General features: G+C 42.6%; 1 protein-coding gene across 24 annotated transcripts in view; it reads left to right on the top strand.

The window, feature by feature from the left end:
* NRXN3 (neurexin 3) overlaps positions 1-23842 on the top strand; it is a 1038145-nt gene that overhangs the window by 64739 nt on the left and 949564 nt on the right. For 20 of the 24 annotated variants that reach the window (XR_008974789.1, XR_008974788.1, XM_057428516.1 and 17 more), the window contains exon 3: positions 19961-19978. The exons of the other annotated variants lie outside the window; for them this stretch is intronic. Coding sequence is in view for 18 of the 20 variants with exons in the window: in XM_057428516.1 (XP_057284499.1) it covers positions 19961-19978 (18 nt within the window). In the remaining 2 variants the exon portion in view is untranslated. The remainder of the gene's footprint in view (positions 1-19960; positions 19979-23842) is intronic. 24 annotated transcript variants of the gene reach the window in all.

Raw genomic sequence — 23842 nt, 5'->3', positions numbered from 1 at the left:
TGATTTTTAAATGTTTCCAGTAGAGAGAGGTTTATCATGTCACCAAAAATATCAAAATAAAATCTGAATTCCAAGCCTTCAAATGCTTTATTAAATATCCCCTTGTAAGGAAGGTGACAGGAGAAAGTGTAATGGGTTCTTATAGTTCTCCTCCCCTCTGCATTTCTGCAAATTTGCCGAGGTGAAGTGCTCATGTAACATTCCCTTCCTGCCTAACATTCATTGTCGGAATAGATAGTTTTCCTGGAAGCTGATACATAGTGGAGTGACTCCAATGAACCATTGAAGACAGGACTTCCAGCGGAGGGACAGATCTGAATCTGTAGAAGGTTGTTCATATGTGATGGAGACAGAAGAGTTTTTTCCTGGACTTTTTTTTGGTTGGCTATTTTAAGACAAGATCACATGAAAAGACCTGGGCTTTTTATCTTTGCTCTTTAAGCAGCTTAAAGAATGCTCTAGGAGATTTTTTAATTCTGTGTTTGTTGCCCAATGGTCTCTTTAGACACTGAAACTAACTCCAGTATGTCCCATTTCTAGTGTTACCCTTGAAGACCAAGTCGCCTGGCAAATAACAGGCACACAAGTGAGCAGAAAGTTCTGTATAGCATGAAGATGGTGGCAGAAGGGGCATGATGATCTTGTGCTTATTCTGGAAACAATAGAATAATGAGAAGACTTGAGTAGAGGCTCTTTAGGCAGAAAGTGCTCTCATTTCCTATGTAATTGTGACATACTGCATTTAACCATACTGTCCTCCAACAGGTACTCTGTTTTTTACTGCATAGCGTGTACAGGAGTGTGAGTAGGGCTGCTCCGCTAAGGGGTAACTAACAGCTCTGATGTGGCATTTATTACAGAAGCTGTTTAAATTAAATTATTAGAAGCTGTAAACATTACTTAGGGATGGTTTTCTTGCAGTGCACAACAGAATTTAATTGTGGTGCTGTGAAGAAACCTATCACTGGGATTCCTTCAGGTCTGTAATAAAACTCATCAGCAGAACTAGGCCAGAAAGAAACAAATCTAAACTAACAGGCAGTGCCAAGATCAGGCATGACATTTGTTGATAGTGCTGTCAAAGTGGATTCCATGAGACAGAGAGTGGCCAGTCCAGACTGAGATGTACTGCTAGAGCTATTTGCTCTAGATGGTTGAAGAGTGGTGTTGAGACTTATGACTGTGTGGATCTTTTCCTTAAATTTTTCTGGCAGTCTTTCATAAGGCAAACCACACCTAAACATCAACAGTCCAGCCATTCCTTCCCTCAGAGCAGAAGTATGGTGAGTTGATTCTTATAGCTGCTTATGGTTCTGCTGCTTTTCAGTGCTTTTTCTCCAGCATAATTGTCCCATCCAGGCTTGGCCCTGGCTCTGTTGGACTCATCACTTTGTTGGGAGTAGGAAAGAAGCAGGTAGTGATCTGACTATGGCCCTGTTCCTCTTGCCCCCAACCCTAATGCGGTAGATGGAGGAGGCTGATTCCAGAAAGGGGTAGGTGGAGAGAGAGAGATGACAGATGATGTAAGGAGAAAGCAGAACTGTCAAGATGATCATGGGTGGCAGGGGAAAAGCCTCCTGGCTGTGACTGGCCAGGCCAGGTTTTGCAAGCTGGCACTGGCAGGCACAGCAGTCTTTCTGAGGCAAAGCTAAGGGAGGCTGGGCTCTGCAACTGGAGAGGAAGAAAGCGAGTCAGCAACGGAGAACCCAGTCACACTGTGTTTGGTAGGAAGGCTGCCCAAGCATCGAACACTGATCAGCCTTCAAGGCACCCAGCTGAAAGGTAAAGCTGTACTTTCACATTTGCATGATAGTATTTGTCTTCAGCTAAGTGAAGTATCAACATCTTTTGAGGATCTGTTCCGTGAACATCTGCTGGGATGGCTCTAAATCTCCCTCCTTTTGATATTTGATTTGCTAGCTAGAATTGTCCACCTGATACTGTAGACACATTCCTCACACCTTCCTAGCCCTCATCAAATGTGTCCCAAGAACCTTGCCAGGTATAAGAACAATGCAGCAACGCGTGAATCTTTTTTTCTTGCACAGTCTTTTTTCATTCCTCTGCTCTTGGCTTTGGGGACTAAGTCTTCTAGGTTTTCAGGTATCACTGTGGATCCTATTTGGCCCACACATTACACATACATGAAATTAGAGGAGTTGTAGGAACTTTGAGTATCTCTTTAATAGGATGATGTGAAGGTGCTGTGACCTTCCTCGATTTCCCTCCAGGTCTTACGACAGAGAGCTATAGTAGAACAAGACTAACACACTCAAGCTAAACTAATTTCTAAGAAAATACTCATCTCCATTATCTCCTAGAGTGTTTGTTATGAATTGCCCCTGTCTGTCTGAACTGACTCTTCCTGACCCCTCTGGGAGTCAAAGCCTTGCCAGCTTTAAACACTTTATATTTTCCAGGGTTAATCATTATATGGGGTGGACACAGCAGGCATCTCTTCTGTGTGTGGGAATCTTAGAAAGGAGCAGATGCCCGGTTGTCATTTTCCACAACAATGTGTAAATTGCAAGACATGAGGTAAAAGCTCCATCTGCTGGAACAGTGTTTGAAGGCCCTGTTGGAGGCAAGCTCCAGCCAAGGTGGCTTCATTCAGGGCCTCCTACAGCAGACAGGAAAGCAAAGACAAGTAGGGAGAAGATAGCAGGCAGAAAACAGCCAGAGCTGATGTTTCTCATGTGCTGAGACACAGCTTCCAAGCTATCTTGATCATCGTTGGTAGTGGAGCCAGGTCGTGTGTTTTCTAAGGTGATTGCTAAGGTCTTGCCTCAAACCTTGTAGCCCAAAGTTGGCCAGTATCTGGCAAACCAGTAATAGTCTGTATGTCATGAGGTGTGTATTGCTGAATGATCTGGAGTTGGTAAGAAGGTGGGCTGCACTGCATTTGAGACAATGGAACATTAATTCCCTATTGGTATGGAGAAAGATTGTGAAGACTAAGATCTAGTGACAAAGTAGTACTAATGCTCACTACCAAAGGACCTGTTATATCCTTGTCATCTGGTGAAGTAATATCATGCAAACAAGCACATATTAAGGTGCTGTTAAGTGCTTGGAAGTTGTTCTCAAGTTTCAGAGACTCTGGAGATTAAGATATCAAGCATAGCTTACAAGATGTCAGATGGTCCAATAAAAATTATTACAGTAATAAACAGCCCTCTTTGACCATGCCAGAGCTCTTTGCCAGCATCAGTTGAATAATACCCAGTGCAAAATGAGCAGAGAAGGGATTTCAGTTCCTCCTGTGGGACTGAATATGTCTAAAGCCGTTACTTCTGACAGCATATGATATCTTTGACTGTCATGCATTTCCTGGAGGAAATCCTGTAGGGCATAAAATTATGAGGAACAGTCCAACTCAAATGTGACTTGGAAGAACTACTGAAAACTGGCAGCATGGCATTTACCACATTTTTAAGAGAGACATGTTTAGACATTATTAAAGAAGGGTTTGCAGGGTGGTCTTGCAGATGCTAACGGACATCCCGAACACTGACTGTCTGCCATGGTGGCAAGGTGCTACCAGGGAATATTAGACATTCAAAACAGACAAAGAGGTTCAGGCCAACCATGAATGTTTTCACTTGAGACTTTATAGCTGTAATACAGGACAGGATTGCATGTTCTGAAATACCAGAAGGCCCAACTTGTGCTTTTTGGGGTTTTGCATTTTGTCAGTGAATTGCAGTGAATACAATGCTCAGATTGATAGTTTTTACTTTCTTAGCAACCTGAATATCATGCCAACAAGCTTAGTGAGATATTGGAGGATAACAGTCATCATCTTCCTTAATATTGCCTATATACATTGTACACCTGCAAATTTGCAGTGGTGATGAGGAGCATTTTCAGAGTTTAGTGGATAAATCTTTGGAGACAACCTCATCCTCTTTTGTAAATCATGGTATGGCTGTAGCTATCTGACCATTTTAATCTTTCATATCTTTTTTCTTAGCCTTTTTCAGGGTGTCACTCATAAGAAAGTTTGCCCCCATCAGAAGTGGGTGTTGCTTTCTTTGGGAGTCATACAAGAGACTACGAAGGAATGAAGAAGCAGCTTTTGCTCATGCTACATTACACCAAATAATAAGGGAGGGTATTTCCCTGTCCTAGGTCTGAAGGAGCCTAGCAGAGGCGTACAAATTGTCCCCTGTCTGAAGTTTAGGATAGCAAAGTGGACCTTTACCCACTGAAATCTCCAAGTTTAAGAATGACTCACAGTTCTTGAATACCATCATCCCGTCTGTAGCACGTACCTTGGATTGGTGCTGTAGACCTCAGTGTTCCTACACAAAACCTGTTTTTTTGTTTGTTTTTTTTTTGTTTGTTTTTTTTTTTTGTTTGTTTTTTTTTCCTTGTTCTTTGTGTTATTGTGGTGGGTTCATCACACATTTATCATTTGGAATAGAGAGTGTTCTACTTCCCACAGTAGATAGAAGCTCCAACAGTTTCTCCTTCCCTTCTCTCTAGTGGGGATTAAACTGTAATACACTGGTAAGAAGGAAACAGTGTCTCCCAAATACTGGTGTGCAGAATTGATACTATTAGCTAGGCTTCAGCTCTGACCTAGAGTGTGGTTGTAGCCGAGTTCAATATATCCTAGGCACCATAAAAGCAAGGGGATCATATATTTCCACCTCAACTTTTAATGGATAATCCTGGAGAAAACTGATGTTCCTTCTTGTCCTTCCCACAGGGACAATCCTCATATCCATTCCAGACCAATATCACTGTAAGGTACAGATACCCACTTGAGCTATCTGCAGTGGTGGGTAATGTGCTCTTGGAAGGAGATGAAGCTACAGTAATGCCCTGGAATAGAAAGTTGTCAGGCTAGTCTGCAGAGTGTTTCTGCTTGTTTTAGAGAATCCTGTTGTGGCACAGCTGATGAGCAATATGTCCATATAATGTTATATTATATAAACAGCCAGGGAGATGTACTCAATTGTTCTTTCACTGGGAAATCATCAGGATCTGGATATAGTGTTATTAACCCTGTTGTTCTACGCCTCCAACCTGGCAAGCTTCCTTGCCAGACTTTTCATATCCAGCAACTGGTAGCTGCTGCAAAAGTCCTTAAAAATGTTCTTTCGTACATTCTGCTAATACAGATATTCCATGACAGACTTGTTTACAACGTAGCCTGTGCTGCGTTTCTATTGGCTTAATTTTGCAACTATGTAGTTTTCTATAACTTCCCCATGTATGCTGCCTAATATTCAGGATTAAGAAAATCATAGTACAAGACTATGATTTTCCTGATCACCCTTTACCAAGACAGTGTTTGGGTTGTCATACCTGTCTAGTTGTACAGCTGGCCCCCACCCTTCTTCCATCTTATGTGGATGTATATTGGAATGACCTGCAGGTAAATGTTCCTTGTTTGCTGGCTTCTGTGCATGATAGATGGGAGGTGAGTATCTGAATACCAGTTTGCTTCTTACAGATTCAAGAGATTTTCATACAAGCCAACAAGTTCTCATACAGGAGGAGTTACTTCTCACAGTACGAGTTTTAAGTAGGAGCTGCTTAAAGCTATCTGAACCTGTGCAAGCCCCTGGTAAAAAAGATGGCTCCTACATGCTGTTCTTGCAACATGCTGGATTAATATTCTGTTCTTGGTGTTCACCTTGCAATGATATTAGTATATCACATACATATGCATTTAGATCCAATCATGTATTCTGTTTTTAATGCTGTGTTACCAGTATTAGTAGTCCTTCAGGATCTACATTATACTATCATTTTTTCATTAGAGACTCAACTTCTACCTGAAGCCTCAATATCTGCTTTCTAAAGTTCTCTTTGAAGCACTATTAGACTGTACTATACTTGAATGTTTCTTCTTGTGGGTGTCCCTTAATACAAAGACTCATCTTCAGCTCCTTCAGCTGTATGATGCAGCATTCAATTGCAAAAAATAGTACTGAAACTCGATAACTCTGCAAATGAAACACCAGCTTTATTTCTACCGTGGCCTTGGGGTTCTCTGCAAATCATTGCCTGTGCTGCTGTTCTTCTCAAACTTGCATTCCTCTATAGAAGGGAAAGATGTACATCTTGTAGACCACCTTCCTGTGTATTTATGGCTATATCCCGCCCATCAAAGATACACCTTTGTGAACCACTTAGATGTTATATCCAGCTTTTTCAAAAAGGGTGAGCTGGTTTGTATATCCAGGCACACTTCACCAACTGTTGCAGTCTTCCATCCTTGAAGATAGTAAAAACCTGGTTAGTGAAAGTCCTGAGCAACCTGGTCTAGCTTGACCTGAGGGAGTTAGGGGGTTCGGGAGGGTTGAGGTAGGGTCAGAATAGATGGTCTCAACAGGTCCCTTGAAATATCAACTATTTTGTGATGCTGTGGTTCTCTGAATTCAGAAGCAGATGTTAGTGCCTGTGTCTGTGTCATGGTTTAAACCCAGTCAGGTAACTCGTTCACTCACTTCCCCCCCTTCTTGCCCTCCCCCTACTCCCGGAGGGACAGAGAGAATTGAAAAGAATGCAACTCCCATGGTTGAGATAAGAACAGTTTAGTAACTAAGGTATAACACAGATCACTACTGCTACTACCAATGATAATAATGATAAAGGAAATAACAAGGGAAGAAAATACAACATCTCACCACCAGCCGACTGATAACTCCCCCCCCACCCAGCCCGACCAAGCTCCGACCGATACCTCCTCCAACCCTGCCGTCCCAGCCCTTCCGGGTAACTCTCAGTTACATCCTGGCCATGACGTGCTGTGGTGTGGAATACCTCTTTGGCTAGCTTGGATCAGGTGTCCTGTCTCTGCTTCCTCCCAGCTTCCCCTCCTCCCTGGCAGAGCATGAGGCTCACAAAGTCCTTGGCCAAACCAAAACATCATTGTTATCAGCTCTGTTCCCAGTCTGAAAGTCAAAACACAGCACTGCAGCAGCTACCAAGAAGGAGAAAAATGACTGCTACTGCTGAACCCAGGACAGTCTGCAACATGTTGCAAGGTGGCAATATAGAATAATCAGTTTTCTATGTAGTTAAACATTATGTCTTTGAAAAAGCAGCTAGGTCACATGCCAGTTCAGGAATGCCATCCTTCAGTCACTCCTTCATATAGCTGAAATACTTTTCTCCTACTGTCCTGGAAAGCTACTGCTTTCCAGTAATTTCCAGTGGGGTCCATAATGGCATACTTTTGAAGTTGAAAAAACAGATATTGCCCTATTATTAATTAGAGGCCATAGAAAAGAAGGTACAGTCCCTATTCCAAGTACCTCAGCAATAGTGCGTATGACCATCAGTGAAACCCAAAGATGAATTGTGTCTCTGCTCCCTAATAGTTACTGTTTTGATTCAGGGCTATGTCGCTCTAGTGGAGGAAGTCTTTATTAGCTGTCTGAGTATGGGACTGATTACTCCCCCAGCAGTGAATGAGGCTCTGTAAGATGTAATCAGAATAAGCTTTCTCTGGTTAATGTTGCAGTTATAGGCCCTGAATTATTTGGGGAATAAGAGAGAGATACAGCTTTCCATGACCTCATCACAGACATGGAGGTACAAACACCCTGGGACAGCCTGACGTATGCTGTCTTAGCACCTTCCTCTTCCATCCTTTTGGTGCATGAACACTTAGAGCTGGATCCTGGTTGGTGAGGCAGAACAGTTCCTGGAGGAGAGGTATTAGCTTTTACTCGTGCAACAAGCATCTGATTGAAATTTTCTGCAAAGAGATGTCATTTAGAAATACGAGATGAATTTGTGTTCTTTCTGTGTGTAAGACCCAGGTGAGGCATCAATTAGTGCTAGTGTTTGGCAGTCTTCTTGGTGGGGGGGTTGTGCTCAACACATTTGTGTACTGTTGGGAGCCAGTTATTGTAATGGTGGCTTTTCTATATTCAGACATCAGCGTGGATATGAATTAAGGGCTCCACTCATCTGCTTTCACTAAGGTCATGGAAGGACTGCTAGCTGGGAATAACTTTGAATGTTTTTTGACATACAGTAGATTTGAACTGGTGCCTTGGAGGTGAAGAACTTTATGCTGCTCAGCAGTGTCTTTTGTATATAGATGTGAGAAAATGGACATGGAAGCTATTTATTGTGCACACTCCTTTTCACAGATGTAAGAAGCAGTGGAAATTTTGAAACCTTTTTTTTTTCTATACCAAAAGATGCACAGCTCTTTTTCCTGCACCTTCTCTGGCTGTTTTCTCTTGTTCTGGGTATGAGCTTACCTGTATTATATTAACATATTAATCAAAAGGTTTTTTGACTGTGTATAGAAAAAAGAAACCCAAAATTCTTCTGCATGCAAGCACTGGTAATTTTAAGGTCCTGATTCTAGTTCATTCAATGTAGAGAAACATCTGCTGATTTTAGTGGGTACGAGGTTCTGCCCTGCCCTGTGATTATGCACTTGGGTCTGCATCTGCATGGATCCCACTGCAGGCTGGAGGTCTACATTTAGACATTCACAGAAGAAAATTTAGCATTTTGAAAGATGCAGAATGCAGCTGTTTCCTGTCATTATGTTTCACATTTACTTAAGTCAGCAGTTACTCTTTTCCAAGCAGTGCCTTTCAACAATAAACAAGGCAAATGCTTCCAATAGAACCTCTTGATGACTTCTGTTTAATTTAAATATATATATTACAGCAGCAAATACAGCAATAACATGGAATAAAACCCCCACTAAACACATACTTTAAAAATGATATGTAAGTGTAGGAGGGAGGGCAAAAGAAGATGCATTTCTTCTGATTACCCATGCTGTATTCAGGGTGATTATTGTAAGTTGGAGAAGCATGCACTATATATCTTTATGTGTAATAAATAGAGTTCTCACTTTACAGGCACACTGGAACTCCATTCTCATTGGAACTGGAGTGAATGAATCAATAGTTAGTTGATACTTATACCAAACCCAGCAGCATGCTAAGCGCATTATAGATACAAAGTAAATTTCAAGATGACGGTCTTTATTTTCAAATCAGTAGGCAATTCAGGGAGATGAATGTTTAGTGCAGGAGACTGTGAATGGTTCCTTGGCCTGAGTGACCTACTGAAGCAAAAATCTCAGCACCTGATAGCACCATGTGGCTAACCAGCACTGTGTCAGGTGGGGGAACAGGTGAGTGAAAGAAAGAGTGAGATATAGTGTTCAGGGATTTTTCTGGACCTAAATAAAAAGCCTCAGCAACAAATGGTGTAATAAAAAAGACATTTTAATAAGATAAAAGACAAAGAGGAATATAGATAGCATGTAAATTTTATATTGTTTTAGAGGCTGGGAACCCTGCTTTCATGCAGCACCAGATGAACCTTGGATGGATATTCCTCCTTCCTCCCATGCTGGTACCTTTTACTGTGTGTAGCAAACAGAATCATGTATCTTCTCCTGATGGTTTGGGATGTTATTTCTGTCATAACATGCACCACTATCCAGCAGAGGCTGGCACAGGGCACCCTAGCAGGTTCCCATGCATACTTCTTGAGGCTTCTCAAGTCCCAAGTAAAAGGCCCAGCAGAGTAGACATGGCCTGGTCAAGATCACTAACTCCTTGAATACAGTGTCTTCTGCAAGGCTCCCCATACAGAACTGAGTTACAAGTTTCCAATTTGAATCCTGTAATAAACCGAGATTTGATTCTGTATTGCCTATAATCAGTGTTGAGAAAGAAAGTGGGAGTTATGTTTCCCCTCCTCCCTTTTTTTCAAGATGAGATGTATAATCTCAGGAATCTTAGGTGTGTAATATTGTGTATGCTGGATTCAGTGGTGAAATGCTAATTCTACTTAGATCTTCCAACAAAGAGGCACTGTGATACTAAAGATACAGTATCTGTGATATTGAGTGGAGTTTGTCAGAGGTCCTTTTTAATGTGGAAAATGCCACCTCTTGATTTCTGTGGGACATCTGTGTGCCTTGCAGATGGCTGTACTATGCCGTTTCTGTCCTGGGATGCTGTGATGCAGTACAAGGCATACTAAGTGCCAGGAGTAACCAGGCAAAGGAGTGTTCCTTCTCCTCCAAGGCTGCGCAAGCTGCTGCTTCTTCGGAGCTCAGGTGCTGGCCTCTGAGGACAGTGGTACAGGATGTAGTCCCTGCTGTGGCCTGGCACCAAGTCCTGCTGTGAGCAGAGAATGGCTCAGACAGCACAGAGCTCAGCCAGTGGAGCAGCATCTATCATTGCCTCATGTAAGGTTAGGTTGGCAACAGAAGTGGGGATGGAGAATTTTCCTCCTTGCAGGTTCCCGCCTTGTTCTGCAGCCTCCAACCCTTCCAGAGCAGGCTGGGTAGGAGGAAGCAACCCTGTCAATGAGGTTCAGGTGGGTTTGGAGAAGGGTCCCTCTTCTTCCTGCACCCTTGCCTGACTAGGCTAGTCACAGCCTTCTGTGGATCCAGCTCTGCTTCTTCAGATTGTTCTGAGGGGTATATTAACATCCTTTAATAACTCTGTCAGACTTATCAGGGGATTTGTTTTACTAATTCCAAGACTGGGTACAGCAAATGGATTATAGCTTGGGCCACTTCATAGGCTTAACGAGCCCTTTCTCTGCTTACTTACCACTTTTTTTTCCAAATCTCCTTGTGTTAACTCCTTTTTCTGTTCTTTGTGTTACTATTTATTGAATATCCTCAGTGCTGTATATGTCACAGGGGATATGCCCGAAGTTCATTCCTGTCCATCATTTTTTGGATGATAAGAGAGGAATGGAGGCAGCACCATTTGCAGTGGATTTGGGGGTAGTAAATGCCTTTGGTAGCTGTCACAGTGATGTTCTGAGAACAAGACAGCTGAAAATATGCAGAATGCCTGCAGGTTCTTAATATGAGGAGAGGTACTCTCTGTGGCATATGGTGGGTAATGCCCTGGTTTTCAGTCTCTGTCAGTCTTGCAGGTGATGCAAAGGTGAAACACCACAAGCCCAAGTTAAGTACTTTGAGCAGGTATCAGAGTGCCTACAATGAAACTAGTTTTAGCCTCTTGGGTCACATGGCGAGTTCAGTTTAGTGTAAGCCACAAAACTGATCAAAAATAGGCTAGTTTTTGTGGTGGTCAGCATGTGAAAGTCCATTCTAGTGCATCATTGTCAACAAGCTCCTTGTTATCTCTATGTCTTGATAACTGTCTAGCATTATTGCCTTTGCTGGATCTGAGAGATCTGAGCAGTAGCAGCCATGCTGGTGAATCCAAGCGTTCCTGGTGGGGAGCATATTTCATTTAGGGACATCCATTCATTTGCCATCCCTTCCTGATGCCTAAGTCAATTAAAATAGGAAGGCTATTGGAGAGAAGCTGGCTCCCGTATCCGTAAGATTTGTTGTGTAAGTCACCTCCAGTTTACAAGAACATCTCTTGCTATGATGTGATGCAGCCATTGAAGTGTCACATTGGTTGATTTAGTCCTTGTTAAACTCAAGAGAAAATTTGGCTTGTAATGGGAAACTGGTTTCAGCTGTAATTAGAACATGAGGAAGCAGCTGTCCGTGGGAATGTTACTCTTGCAAGTAGTTTTTGAAAGGCTTTGCTAAGCGTGAGGTTCTCTCACCTTGAAGGGAGATAGCGATAGGAATTTCCAGCTGTGTTTGCATGGGATCAGGTACAGAGGTGCCTAGGTGATGTTACACAAGTGTGAAAAAAATAAGCAGAAGTATGAGCAATGTATGCTTTGAGAAGGTCATAAGTTCTTGTTTCATCCGAGCTGAGTGGGAAAGAGAAAATCATCTCTTCCCTTTTTTACCATTAAAGATAACCTATGAAAATGAAACCCAACTTTCTGTGTAACCCCTGCCACTGCTCCTAATATATGAATGGTTTATAAATAGTGGTTCTAAATGTTGTAGCTAAAGTCAAGGAAGTCATTTAGTTCCCTTTTTTTATTATGACTGGCCACTTAGGTGTAAAAAGCTTTGGCACTTCTAGTATATAACATGATGAACTATTTGTCAGCTTTTGCTGTTTGTGTGGAACATTGAATGACAAATCATAGTGTTTGTGTAGGAGACTGGGTACTGTGCATGCATAGCTTGGGCACACATTGTTGGAGTGTCCATATTTTTCTGTGACATGCTTTGTTTGTCCTCTGATGTCTAGTCCTCCTTCACAGGCCCAAGTGTTGTGAGTGAATTCTAGGGCAGAAAAATGCTCGTTATAGGGCTGTGTGCATGATACTGCTAAAGAGAAAGGGAAGAGGGGGTCTGGGTCTGCACAAGGCCATAGTGAGGAACAAGGATTTCCAGAGAGGTAGGGTGCTCTTAGGCTGATTTGTTCAAACACAGTCTGTATTATTCATAAATTTGTCAGCCTGTGTTTCTGACAAGAATAATGGGTTTGTTCTCATTGGATTTTTTGCCCAGATTGTGTAGTACTGTATGCCCCTAAGGGAGGGACAGGCTTCTGATGGGTTTAGACCTGTGATAAAATATAGTAGTTACACAAATGGCCTGGTACAACTAATGCAAGGATAGAATTCAAAACTGGTGTTGCTGTAGATAACTTAGATGTCTTTTCACTGTAGGCGCAGAATGGCTGCCCTGTGCAGAGGGTCTTGGTAGGCCAGCATTCTTCAGTCTAGAAAATAAGTGGCTTAAGCAGGAAGTGAGGGAGACAGTTATAATCAAGAGTGCTGTGGTGAAGCTGAGTAGAGAATTTTTATTTATAGTACTTTATAAAGCAACAGGTGGGGTATGCCCAATGTGATGTATTCAGCTGCAGGTTTTAAATGAACAAATGAAGATATTATTTCACAGTGTATCAGTTCTAGTTCCAGAAGAGACCAGTCAAAGTGAAGGAGGGAAAGGTCCATCAAGGACTGTTAAATGTTTTGATCATGGTGCAACCTCCACCAGTCTGTCATTGCTGGAAGCTGTTAATTAAAGTACTTGGTTCCGTTGACTCTTCCCTGAGTATGTGCGCTTGGCTGCTGTCAGAGGCTTGGCCTTGGTGTCTGCCCTGCTCCATTACTGAAGCTCTTATTTTGTGATGCCTGGCAGCTGTTACTGATGGGATTGCCTGGGGAAAGCGCATTTTGAATTAGAATAATAAAATCGTAGGAAATGGGATTGGAAAAGGTCTCAAGGGTCAGCTAGTCTTTCCAAGACAAGATCAGATGTATCTGAAAAATTAATGAGGAATACTTGTATTTTCTTTATAAACTCCAGTGCTGGTGGCTAATTCCTAATAGCCAACCTATTCCAGAACCTTACTGTCCTCTTGCTACCAAATTTTTCTAACATTAAACCAAAACTTCCTGTTCTGCATGGTGAGTGTCTTCTCATTCTCTCTCTAATGAATACAGAGGACTCTCTGGGGTTTTTGTGCTCGCATCTGCTCTGCAGAAGTTATACAGTTACGTCTCTCTCTTTGTGTACTCCACAAGACTGTGACCACAACTTCCTGAATGGACATGTAGTAGTAGGGAACAAATCCTCTATTTCCTCTAGCACCCAGGCACCTAGGGTGAAATAGAAAGCAGCTTCATCCTGGAGTACTCAGGCAATGTATGTAGGTAGTTTAAGTGAAGATCAACAGATTGTTTGGAGGGCACTGAGTAATTAAACTCCAGTTGGATTTTTGCTAGTAGTAAGTAGGCTACAGAACTATTGGCTTTCTCTGCAGCAGCATAGCCAGGCCCCAAGGAATATACATGAACATATTTGTTGGGATGTGTGGGAGGGGATGGTACTTTCACTGAAGGCCGTGAAATCAGCAAGCAGCTTTATGTACGAATAGTAATGATACAGAGTTAATTAGAGGGATTTTGTTTTTTTTACTCTTACTGGAGCTAAGTCACTCTGTGCATTGGTTTCTGAAAGCAGCAGGCATACTTAAATCCGTCTATACCATGTTGTTATGAAAGCACTTTTCTACATGGCCAGGCAATTGTAGCAAAACCATAGTGACTTGCCGGTATCTCCCCAGCCAGCTGTAGCGCATACTCTGCCAGAGTATCTTGGTTGTCTGAGAGAAGAATTGAGGCAAAGGGGCCATTTTCTTTAGCAGATGTGAGATCCACTCAAACTTTATATACTTCAGAGGGTGACGTACTGAGGCACATGTCAGTCAGCCTCACATTTGACCCTTTGGAGAGGGCAGACTGCCCACAACACGAATGCACGCAGTATGGAGAAGAGCACTGGAAGCCTCAAATCACTGTTAACCATTCAGTTAAGATTCGAATTCAGATCCCTTCACCTCATTTAAATCAGGAGTGCTTTAAAATCTCATGGCACTTTTAGTAGAATCAGCCAAGTTTCATTCTGCGTCTTTAAGTAGTTCTTGTTGTTCTAACTCGTGACAGCTAAACTGCTGTATGGTGTTCCTGTAAGCTGTTAAACATCTGTCTCTTTCACTTCAGAGCTGGCTGCATTTCAGTACTGAATGAATGATTCCTACATTCACAGCTAATAAGCGCTTTGGGATCCCAAGTATTAGCTGTGCAAAAGCACAGTACCACAAATGTCTGCAATTCTATACAACATATGAAATGAGCGCTATTCCTAAGAGACTGAAGCCTAAGAGATCCCATAGGACAAAGGACACAGAGAAATGTAATTGATTGTAATGAACTTGTTTGTGTATGTGTCACCGCTTGTCTCCGCTGAATAAAATCATAAGTGTTCAACACTCCATTAACGCAAATTACAGGGTCCTGTTCTTCTGGAGTGAGACAATAAGGCTTCCACCTGCTAGTACTGTGAAGTTCTTCATGATCCCAGTGTGCAGCTTAGTGACAGACATCATAGGCTTGAGTGGTCTTGGATTTGTTTCAGTATCTTAAATGCTTAGGAAGTTAAACAGAATTGGTAAGATTTGCTTCTGTGGCAATTCCATTGAAGTCAGTGCAAAGATAACAGGGATGGAGCCTACTACTAGAGTAAGGCAGAAGATGTTAAGTAAATACAAGGAATGAAATCATGGCAATCTTAAAGTCAAGTCGAGTCTTCTATGTCAAGTCTTCTATGATTAATGCAGCCAGGATTTTAATCCAGTTAACCATAAATGCAACAAACTTCAGGGTGGTTATCTCCTGTGTGAAAATGGGCACTACAGGGATATTGTGCTAATGCTTGGGATTGATCTCACTACAGTGCCAAATTACAGTTCTTTACTCAAGTAAACTGTTGTTAGCTGTTTATACAATGTAAATGCTATTTTTTTTTTTATGTAGCTGTAACACTCCCATGTGGTTTTGAACCACCCTGTCCTGAAGAGAAAAGCAAGGGGCTTCTACAGGTTTGCATCAGCAACACTGGTCCCTAACAGCTTGGCGTAGGAGGTGAAGTAGGACCATATATTTCGCTATATCTTAACAGACCAGGCTTGAATGGAATAAGACCACTTGCCAGATTAGCATCTGGAATTCACACTTTATTGAAGTATCAAATTAATGAAGACTTTTCTCATTGCAATTTGAGGGACTTTAAGCTCAGCAAAAATGCAGCTCTTCATCATATTGTTAAAATGTTGCCTCAGAGCTTGGTTAAGAGGAAATCGGCTGGTTCTGAGTTGCCAGCATCTCTTACTAGCATACCACAGGAGTCCAGGCTGGCTCATCACATACCTTTGGAATTATTTCACAGGCTGCCATAAATGCATCAATCTATGGTCTCTGAACTGTTTTCACATATATCAGTGAGTTAGAGTTAAGTGACTGAGAGTTCCCAACCAGTGATGCTTCTGTCAGTAACATTGTACCTTTATCCATTTTCTGTATTTGCAGCATGATTGAGAGCTAGATCTGCTTTAGCAAAGCTTTTTTAGGTGTTGGTAACTGAATGAGCTTCAGAATAAGGTCATTTTCCTATCTAATGGCAGGATCTCTCTTATTTGGGAGTGGGTCTTCTATGACAAACAGGTGCCTTTAAGTGTTATAACTTTTGCCCTCCTCCTCTCCCCAGTTTCTTCCTGCTCCCCACTCCTCCCCACACACTGGCATGCAGAGAGCTGATAACCAGAGAACCCTGGAGGGGGATGCCAGAGAGCTTGAGGGACTTACAGTGCAAGACAGTGCCATTCATTTCTGGGTGCTTATTTCCATTTAACCTAGGATGCTTCTGCCTGACAGCTGGTTTGCGATGTGTGAATTCAGTGAGTGGCTGTCAGTTTAGCTGGCAGAAGACAAGTGTCCGCAGCCCATCAAAGCAGGGGACAAGGTTGAATGCATCATGGGGATGGGAATGAAAGCAGATCTCTTCGGATCAAGATGATGTGTACTGGTAGGCCTGGTGCGCATTGAAAGTCTGCTGTCGTTGTCTTCCAGTTGGAGAGAGAAGTGTGCTCTCATGACACCTTCCCTTACTGCTAAACTTCTTGTTAAAAATGTTAGAGTTAAAAAATACCTCACATGTTTCCTCTACAGGCACGGGAATGATCTGAGCTATAATAATGTTTGCTTTGCTCCTCCTGCTCCCCTTCATCCTCCTCCTTCCCTTTCCACCCCACGCAGATGGCTGGGGCTGCAACAGACAAAGGCAGCAGCCCTGCTGATCCCTCTTTCAACCCAGCTATTAGCATCTAAGAACAAAAGCAAACAGCACTGGCTTGCAGCTTAGCCCTTTACAAAGGAGCAATAAATGGACTCTCGTGTATAGGATAAAGCAAATTCTGCCTTGTCTTTTGTGAAGAGAAGACCTTTCTGTGTTTGAAATGTTCTGAGCATGGCAGTAAGTCACATGGTCACTGGACTTTTTGTTATCTATGGGTTCTGCATGCTCCCTGTTTGATTGGGAACACTGCACCTCCTTAGTCCCCTGGAGCAGGTAGGAGTCCCTGTGGGGGGAAGAAGGTAGCGCTGATGGAAAAGGAAGAGACTGGGGACACGCTTTAAACAGCCCATTTGAAAACAAACCAGAAAACATGAACAGAGTTTGAGATGTCTCAGATGGTGGGGTCTGAAGAAGAGTCAGCTCAGCTCCCCAAGTCTGGTCACTTTTCCATCTCTATGTTCTACCTTTCCTGAGGTGTTAGATTTCTTCTAATTGTGGAGCTGCCAGCCATAAGGTACTGAATCAGAGATTTCTTATTAAGGATCCCTTTTGATGATATATGCAACCACAATTTTAATTGGGCACCACAGTGGAGTGGCAAACCACACTGCAGAGGTGTGACAGGGTTTGCTGTGAGGACCTGAATGGCAGTTTCAGTTGTATGCCCAGTGGTATTTATTGCAGGGTCTTTTGTGAGGGTTGACTGGCTATATGCCATTTTTGTCTTCACAAAGAAAGCAGTGCTTTCTCATGTGTGTTTTTACAATAAAAAACAAGTACTTTCACCATTTAAAAATCAGCATTTGCCAGCAGGTACCACATGGGGGGGGTGTCTGCAATACAGGAAACTCCCTTTGTATTTTAGTGTGGGAAGTTAACACTAATGACCTGGGCTGTCACATAGGTTAATACTGCAAAAGTGTTGCAGCGATGCAAACAGTGACTTTTCTGGTGCAGCTAATGTATATAGAAATAGTTTCAGTGGAGACTTTCCAAAAAAGGTACATCAAAAAGAAAGCTAAGGGTAAAACCAACAGGGATTGAGGATACCTGCTTTTAGGGACATCAGAACAAAAAATACGGCTAAAAGGAAATCCCTGTGCTGTCTGCCTGGGATTGTTTGCCATTGAGAAACTACTTTTATGAGATGTTGGTGTAGCTCGTAACACTTCATTGTTCCGCTTTTTAACAGCTTCATGACCTATTTAATTCACGCACAGTTAATTAAGTATTGTTTCAAGCAGTGTATCAGTTACAGCCAACTGCCTCTTCTCTTATTTGTTTAATGTGTTTATCCCTTGCTCACCCTTGGTTAGCTCTTTCCTTTGCCCTTTCTATCTGCTGATCCTTTTTATTCCCTAAACATCCTACACATTTCCTGAAACACAGACACCCTAGTGAGGCTGTGTGCTGTTCCTTGGCCCTTGAGGTAGCCCAGGCTGCAGCTGTGCCTGCTCCTTTGTCAGGCATGCAGAGACTGTGAGGACAACATGGGCCTAGAGCTTTGTACTTGTGTAGAATAGGCTTTAGGGCAGCTGCTGGCTGCCCCAGAAATTTCAGTGCCTTATGGTGCTCCCTTCTTCCTCTTCTGAAATGTGTGATCATATTCTCTGTCACTGATTTTCCCAAGTGACATCTCAACTAAGACCTAGCTGCTGTCTTGTAAATTCTTTGTCATTGTGCTCACATTCTGCAGTGGTGTTTAAAAGTGCACTCCTTCCTTCTGCCTCTGTTCTCACCTCCATTTGCCTTCCATCCTCAGTGCACGCATTGCTGCCTGACACTTGTTTCCTTTTGCTACCTAAAAATAATTACTTTCAGGCCAACTTTCAGTGCTAAGCGTTCTTCCAGGCTCGAATGCCAGGACACCAATTCTTAGATTATGTGTTAAGAGGAAAGGCAACAAATAACACTCATCAAATCTGACATATATATTTAGTAAAAGCTATGGATATTAAATGAGTTGATGCAAAAGGCCCTCTTTATGCTTTGTTTTATTTGGGTTATTACCTCCTTAGGGAAGGATGACTTGATATATGTGTGATGTACCACAGGGACTTTTCCTCAAATGATTCTGGAGCCATTACAAAGTGGTAAACAATAAGCAACATGCACAGGAGTCACTCACCACCAAAATGCAAGTGTGTCTGGAAGAGAAGTGACACTGGTTTCACAGAGCACAGCTGGTTTGGGCAGGAAGGGGGAAATACTGATGGAAATTGGAGGGGATGTTCAGGTAAGGAGAATATATTCTTAGACCTTTGTGCGTAGGCAAAGCACCCAGCATGACATACTCCTAGACTTGTGGCAGAAGTGGCCCAGGACTTGTAGTAGTCCAAATCATTAATGTATTGCTTTGTAGTCTTACTGGAAGGGTGATTCTTGCAGCAGCCCAATTCCTGGGTAATGTACAAGCCTCCAGGGAAGAATGCTGCCTGTGGACCTGGCCCCACTGTTTGCCCAAGCAAATTCACTTTTTATTTTTGGATAGCTGCTTTGGAAGGAAAATACTGATTACTCTCATCCCATGAGATTTCAGGAGTTCCTCCCTCATGGTGTTATGATAAGAGTAGATGTTCAGAGGAAGACTAAACTTGGGATGCTAAAAAAAGTTATGAGAAGCATTTTTTTTTAAAAGCACATTCTCTGGGATTGGTGGGCTCTGCCCAAACAGGCACTGCATTCAAAGATATGCCTTTTCTTTGATCGTACTAGCATTTACATAGTCTTGCTACTCTCTTTTTTTAAAGGACTAATTTATTCTGGGGATTAATGTGATTGGTTCTGAAAAGTGGTCTTATGTCACAAAGCAAAAAAATGCTAAATGATGTTTGGTCTGAACTCAGCATCTTGTGAAAAGTCAATATATGGGATGTGCAAACCTCTGGCACTCCTCCCCCCATTGGTACTGCTGTCTGCAATGAAGGATGTTGTTTTGGGAATGATGGGTAGGAGGAATGAAAAGAAATGGGCTCTCTTCTGGACTTTGGGACTATGTTGAGTGCCTTGTACCTGGTCATAAATTCACATGGCCCCTAATAAAAGGGGAGCAGGTTCTTTTCTTTTTTCTCTGAAAACTTGCTTGAATTTATGTGCAATAGAAACCTCCTGCAGGCAGGTTGGTTTTGTTTCTTTCTTTTGCACTTGTGTGTGAAAAACAGTAGAATATTTTAACTGATATTCTTACAGGAACTGACGTGGCTTGGTTCTATCTGATTCCAGGAACTCTCTCTCCGGACAGATATGATGATGGATTCACTTTGACATGCACAGTGGAGAGGGAGCCAGTGCCTCCTCCCTTGCATGGGTGGCCTTCAAACAGACCTAATTACTTCTGGTTTTGCATGAAATTGATATCCATGCAAGGATGCTGAGTTGCTGTGTGCATTTCTAATGGCTTTTTTCTCTTCTCTCTCTCTCTCTCTTTTCTATTTCTGCTTTCTGCTTGCCATGAAAACACCTCGACAGATGTCAATCATATTCCAGGTAAGTGTGGCTTTTGCTGAGCTGAAAGGCTGCTCTTTATGGTGTGGTGGCGGGCAGAAAATCTCATCCCGCTTCCTGAAAGCACACAGAACAAATCTTCATACTGGACATCACAGGGTCTGGATTGCAAAGTCTTTGCAAAAAGTATCAAAGGTCACAAACTTCCCTCTTCAAAGAGTACACTGTGTTGGTCAGTTAAAGGGATGTTTTCTGCATGAAATTTACATTGAAAATGGTTGCTTGTGTTGCTAATTACTTGGCTTTGAACACCACATTATATACAGTTTATTTCTGATATATCTGTGTGTAGTCTAGTGTACAAATATAGTTCAGTCATTTTCCTTCTCTATCTGCAGTCTACTCCATTTGGTAATCCACTGACAACCTGTTGAGTTTCCTTTCTGCTAGCAAAGGGGTTTATTGTTGTTGTTTTATTTTAGGTTTTAAAACCCAATGAGTACCTTTCTGGCAGAACGTGGATGTGTGATCTTATTTAGATATCAAAAGTTTACTATATGACAGGGCAAAAATCATGAATTTAAAAGGAAAAAAAATGTTTTGTGTGCTTGTTTATCTGGGAAATTTTTCCATCAGGAAGTATTTTACCACAGAGAACTTCAAACCTCCCTCCCCAGGATCCTCTCTCATTGCCAGAATGGTTTGAGTCCCCTGACACCAGCTGCAAAGGTAAATTGCACTAGAGGACTTTACACTGTAGTCCACATCCTGTTGCCACTGAAGTTAAGAAACTAATTTTTACCTCATGCTCAGGGAGCCCCACGTGGGTTACCATTATGTGAAATGGCAGTGAGAGCCCAGGGAAGCAGCTGGCATTGCCCTGGCTGGAGTGGGGTGATGGGAGAGTTGAGGCTGTTTTCCATCTCAGCCTTCTGCATAACTTTTACTAAACCTGACCTGGATCTGGAATGAGTTTTCCATTCAATTTGCTTCTTTTCTACACTTGGATAATCAGATTTTCAGCTGGCAAGAGTGGGGATGGAAGTGGCCAAATGGCAAATGCTGCCTGGCATGCTTGGAGAGAAAGGATCTCTCAAGTGTAACATTGAATCTTTTCACTGACCCATGAGACTGAGAACCCTTCTCTGCCCCAGTCTGAAGTGTCCAGGAACTTTTGTCTCCTCTCGGCAGGATCTGACAGGACAGGCAGCAAGGGCTCGGAGTCACAAGTCTCTCCAACAAATCCTGAGGCTGTTGGTGTCTGTGGCAGAGGCGGATGGTTGGATTGGGAAGCATGGCCTTGCTATACTCTACCATTAGCACGCATGATAATCTGCCACAAACAAGCATTGTCTCGAAGAGCATTAGGGTCATCTCCGAGGCCTGCACAGTTTGCAGGGGATGACGGCATCAGTAGTAGGGGTCCAAGCAGAGGTGGCACAACCAGGACAGGACTATGCTGCTGCTACTGTGAGCACCCTGGGGCAGTCCATCCTTTTGCTTCTGAATGGGCTCTTCTGCCCCACTGCCATCTTATTCTCATAATTTAAATGCTTGGATGTGCATTTTTTATTCTCCCCATCGCTCACACACGTGTTCTTGTTCTCAGGACTGCTGTGTGCTTTCCCACGTGGATTTAGTCACATGTGCATGCTCTTTTCCATTTCTTCTTGCACTCACCTGTGTGTTTTCAGCCTGACAACTACCCACATCTCATTATTGGGCTCTGTAACTGCTTACTCCCATGCAGTCTAATCACTCTGTACTCCTCCTGGGGAGGATACTGTCACTGCTGCATAACTGGGCAGCAGTATGGACCACCAGGAGGGTTTGGTTTTGTACTTCCCCTCTCCCCGACTGTGCAGAGGCTTTCTTCCTATTTGCCTATCCAGCTGTCTCTATTGTGAGGCCAGAGCCCTGGGCCCCTGTCAGAATGGTTACTTCAAGCATCCACTGTTTGCAAGACAAATTAGGGATTTTACGATCTAGTGGTAACTATTTATCCACAGGCAGCAGAGTGGCTGCAAAGAGACCATTGATTAACTGAGTATTTTTTATTGTGGAATATACTGGTTAGAACTAATTCCCTAGTAAGAGAAGGTAGCTGTAAATAGGCTGAGGCTGGCAGCAGTGGGAACCACAGAGCTCTGATGGGTGCAGTTCCTGCAATGTGCAAAGAAGCTGGTCTTGTTCGAAGTAAACAGAAGTGTGTAGTATGAGCCTTTCCTGGCTGCATGGTCTCTGCTTGTGAAGAAGGGGTCCTCCAGCAATAGGGGCTGCAGTGCTATGCTCTTTTCAAGAGCCAACTGAAGATCCCATCTGGGTTATTTCACAACTGAAAGGAGTTTCTCAGATGTTAGCCTAGCTGCCCTGCAAATATTATGTCCCCTGTCACAAAATAAGACCACTGCATTGTAAGCAGCAAAGTCAAGTATTTAGAGCTGGGCCCTGGAGTTTGGGACTGTTACTGTCTGTACTCAGCTAGGTCACTGACTCACTGTGTCATGTAGAGGAGACATAACTTCTCCTTTCAGAACTTCATTTTTCCCTTTGGGCTTATAGCTACAGCCTCACTTCTCCTTCACAACATGCTTAGAGTTCTTGGGCTGAACATTATGGAGATTAAGAGCCTTATTACAGAGGTTAAGTGCTTTTCTTGGAGAGCAGTATGCAGCACAAACCAGAATGGATGCCCTGTCACCTCTGCACAATATCTGCCCCTTCTACTCATATATTTGCACCTTCTACTCATTGCCAGTGGTCCAGGTTGTGGAAGACAAATTGTTGGGAAAAAACAAGTAGATCAAGGGGCAAGTGACATGTTCTGTCCCACTTAGTTTTTTTAGTAGAAGACTATGTGCAGGAGAAAGAGCTAAGTACGGATCCGTGGTATTATGGTGACTGGAACTGATGCCTGGGAGGTGCCAGAGTTTATATAGTGCTTTTCCTATTCATGTCATGTTTATCCACTTTGTGGGGGAGATACTCTGATGTTCAAGGGGAGAAGGCTAAGAGATGAAGTTCTGGGCAGTTTGCTGTCACAACTTTACTGCTGACTACAGATTGCATGAAACTGAATGGACACAACCCAGTAGAAATGACCTAGTTATCTGGGGCCCTGAGGAAAAACTAGTTCTTGTTTGCCTGAACAAAGCCTTCCGAAGGATACAGAGATTCATGAAGGCACAAGCATGCAAACACTGTTTTGGTCTAGCTCTTTATCTTTCAAACCATGTCTTTCAATGCTTTCCCTTCTTCATGTCAGGGCTGCTGTTTTCCTCTGTCTCCCTAACTCCACATCGTCATTTAAGCGTACATGTATTACTTTCTTGAAGCTGAACTCTGCTTTTTGGGCATGAAAATGTGTGAATTGTGTTTGAGCCCATCTGAAGTTTCCTATTCATAGAAGGTACTAGGTCAAATTAAGAATCCACTCATGCCATTATCTTCAGTTCCACTCACACAAGTGTTTGAAACCACTTTGTAAAGACTTACGTTCTTCATCACAGATACTACCACTGTTTTTATTCTTGCATGTTCTTTGCACAGACACTGTCCTCAAATCGAATTCTCTTGCACTGAAACATGTTGCCATTTGCAACAATATGGCAGTAGTGATCACGAGGGTCAGAGCAAGAATTCATCTAGCTCAGAAGCATTTTTTTAATGAAAATAGGAGCTTTGGAAGAAGTGTAAGAAACTACATTAGCATTGGTTTTGTCCTGATACACCTTTGTGGTTTCTGGTAGTCACTGTTTTAAGGATTTTCTGACCTGATACTGCATCAAGATCATGGTGTTGTTGCTGGATGTATTTTATCTGGACATATCCAGTCTTTTTCTTAATCCACTAATGTTTTTTAACTCCACAGTATCCTGTGATAACAAGTCCCATTGTTTAATCATT

Source organism: Pezoporus wallicus, unplaced genomic scaffold (assembly GCF_028554395.1).
Source record: "Pezoporus wallicus isolate ANWC-B61680 ecotype Strahan unplaced genomic scaffold, APGP_CSIRO_Pwel_v1 contig_3486, whole genome shotgun sequence".
NCBI lineage: Eukaryota > Metazoa > Chordata > Aves > Psittaciformes > Psittacidae > Pezoporus > Pezoporus wallicus.
The sequence above is the reverse complement of the archived record's forward strand: the minus strand, read 5'-3'. Positions and strand labels throughout refer to the sequence as shown.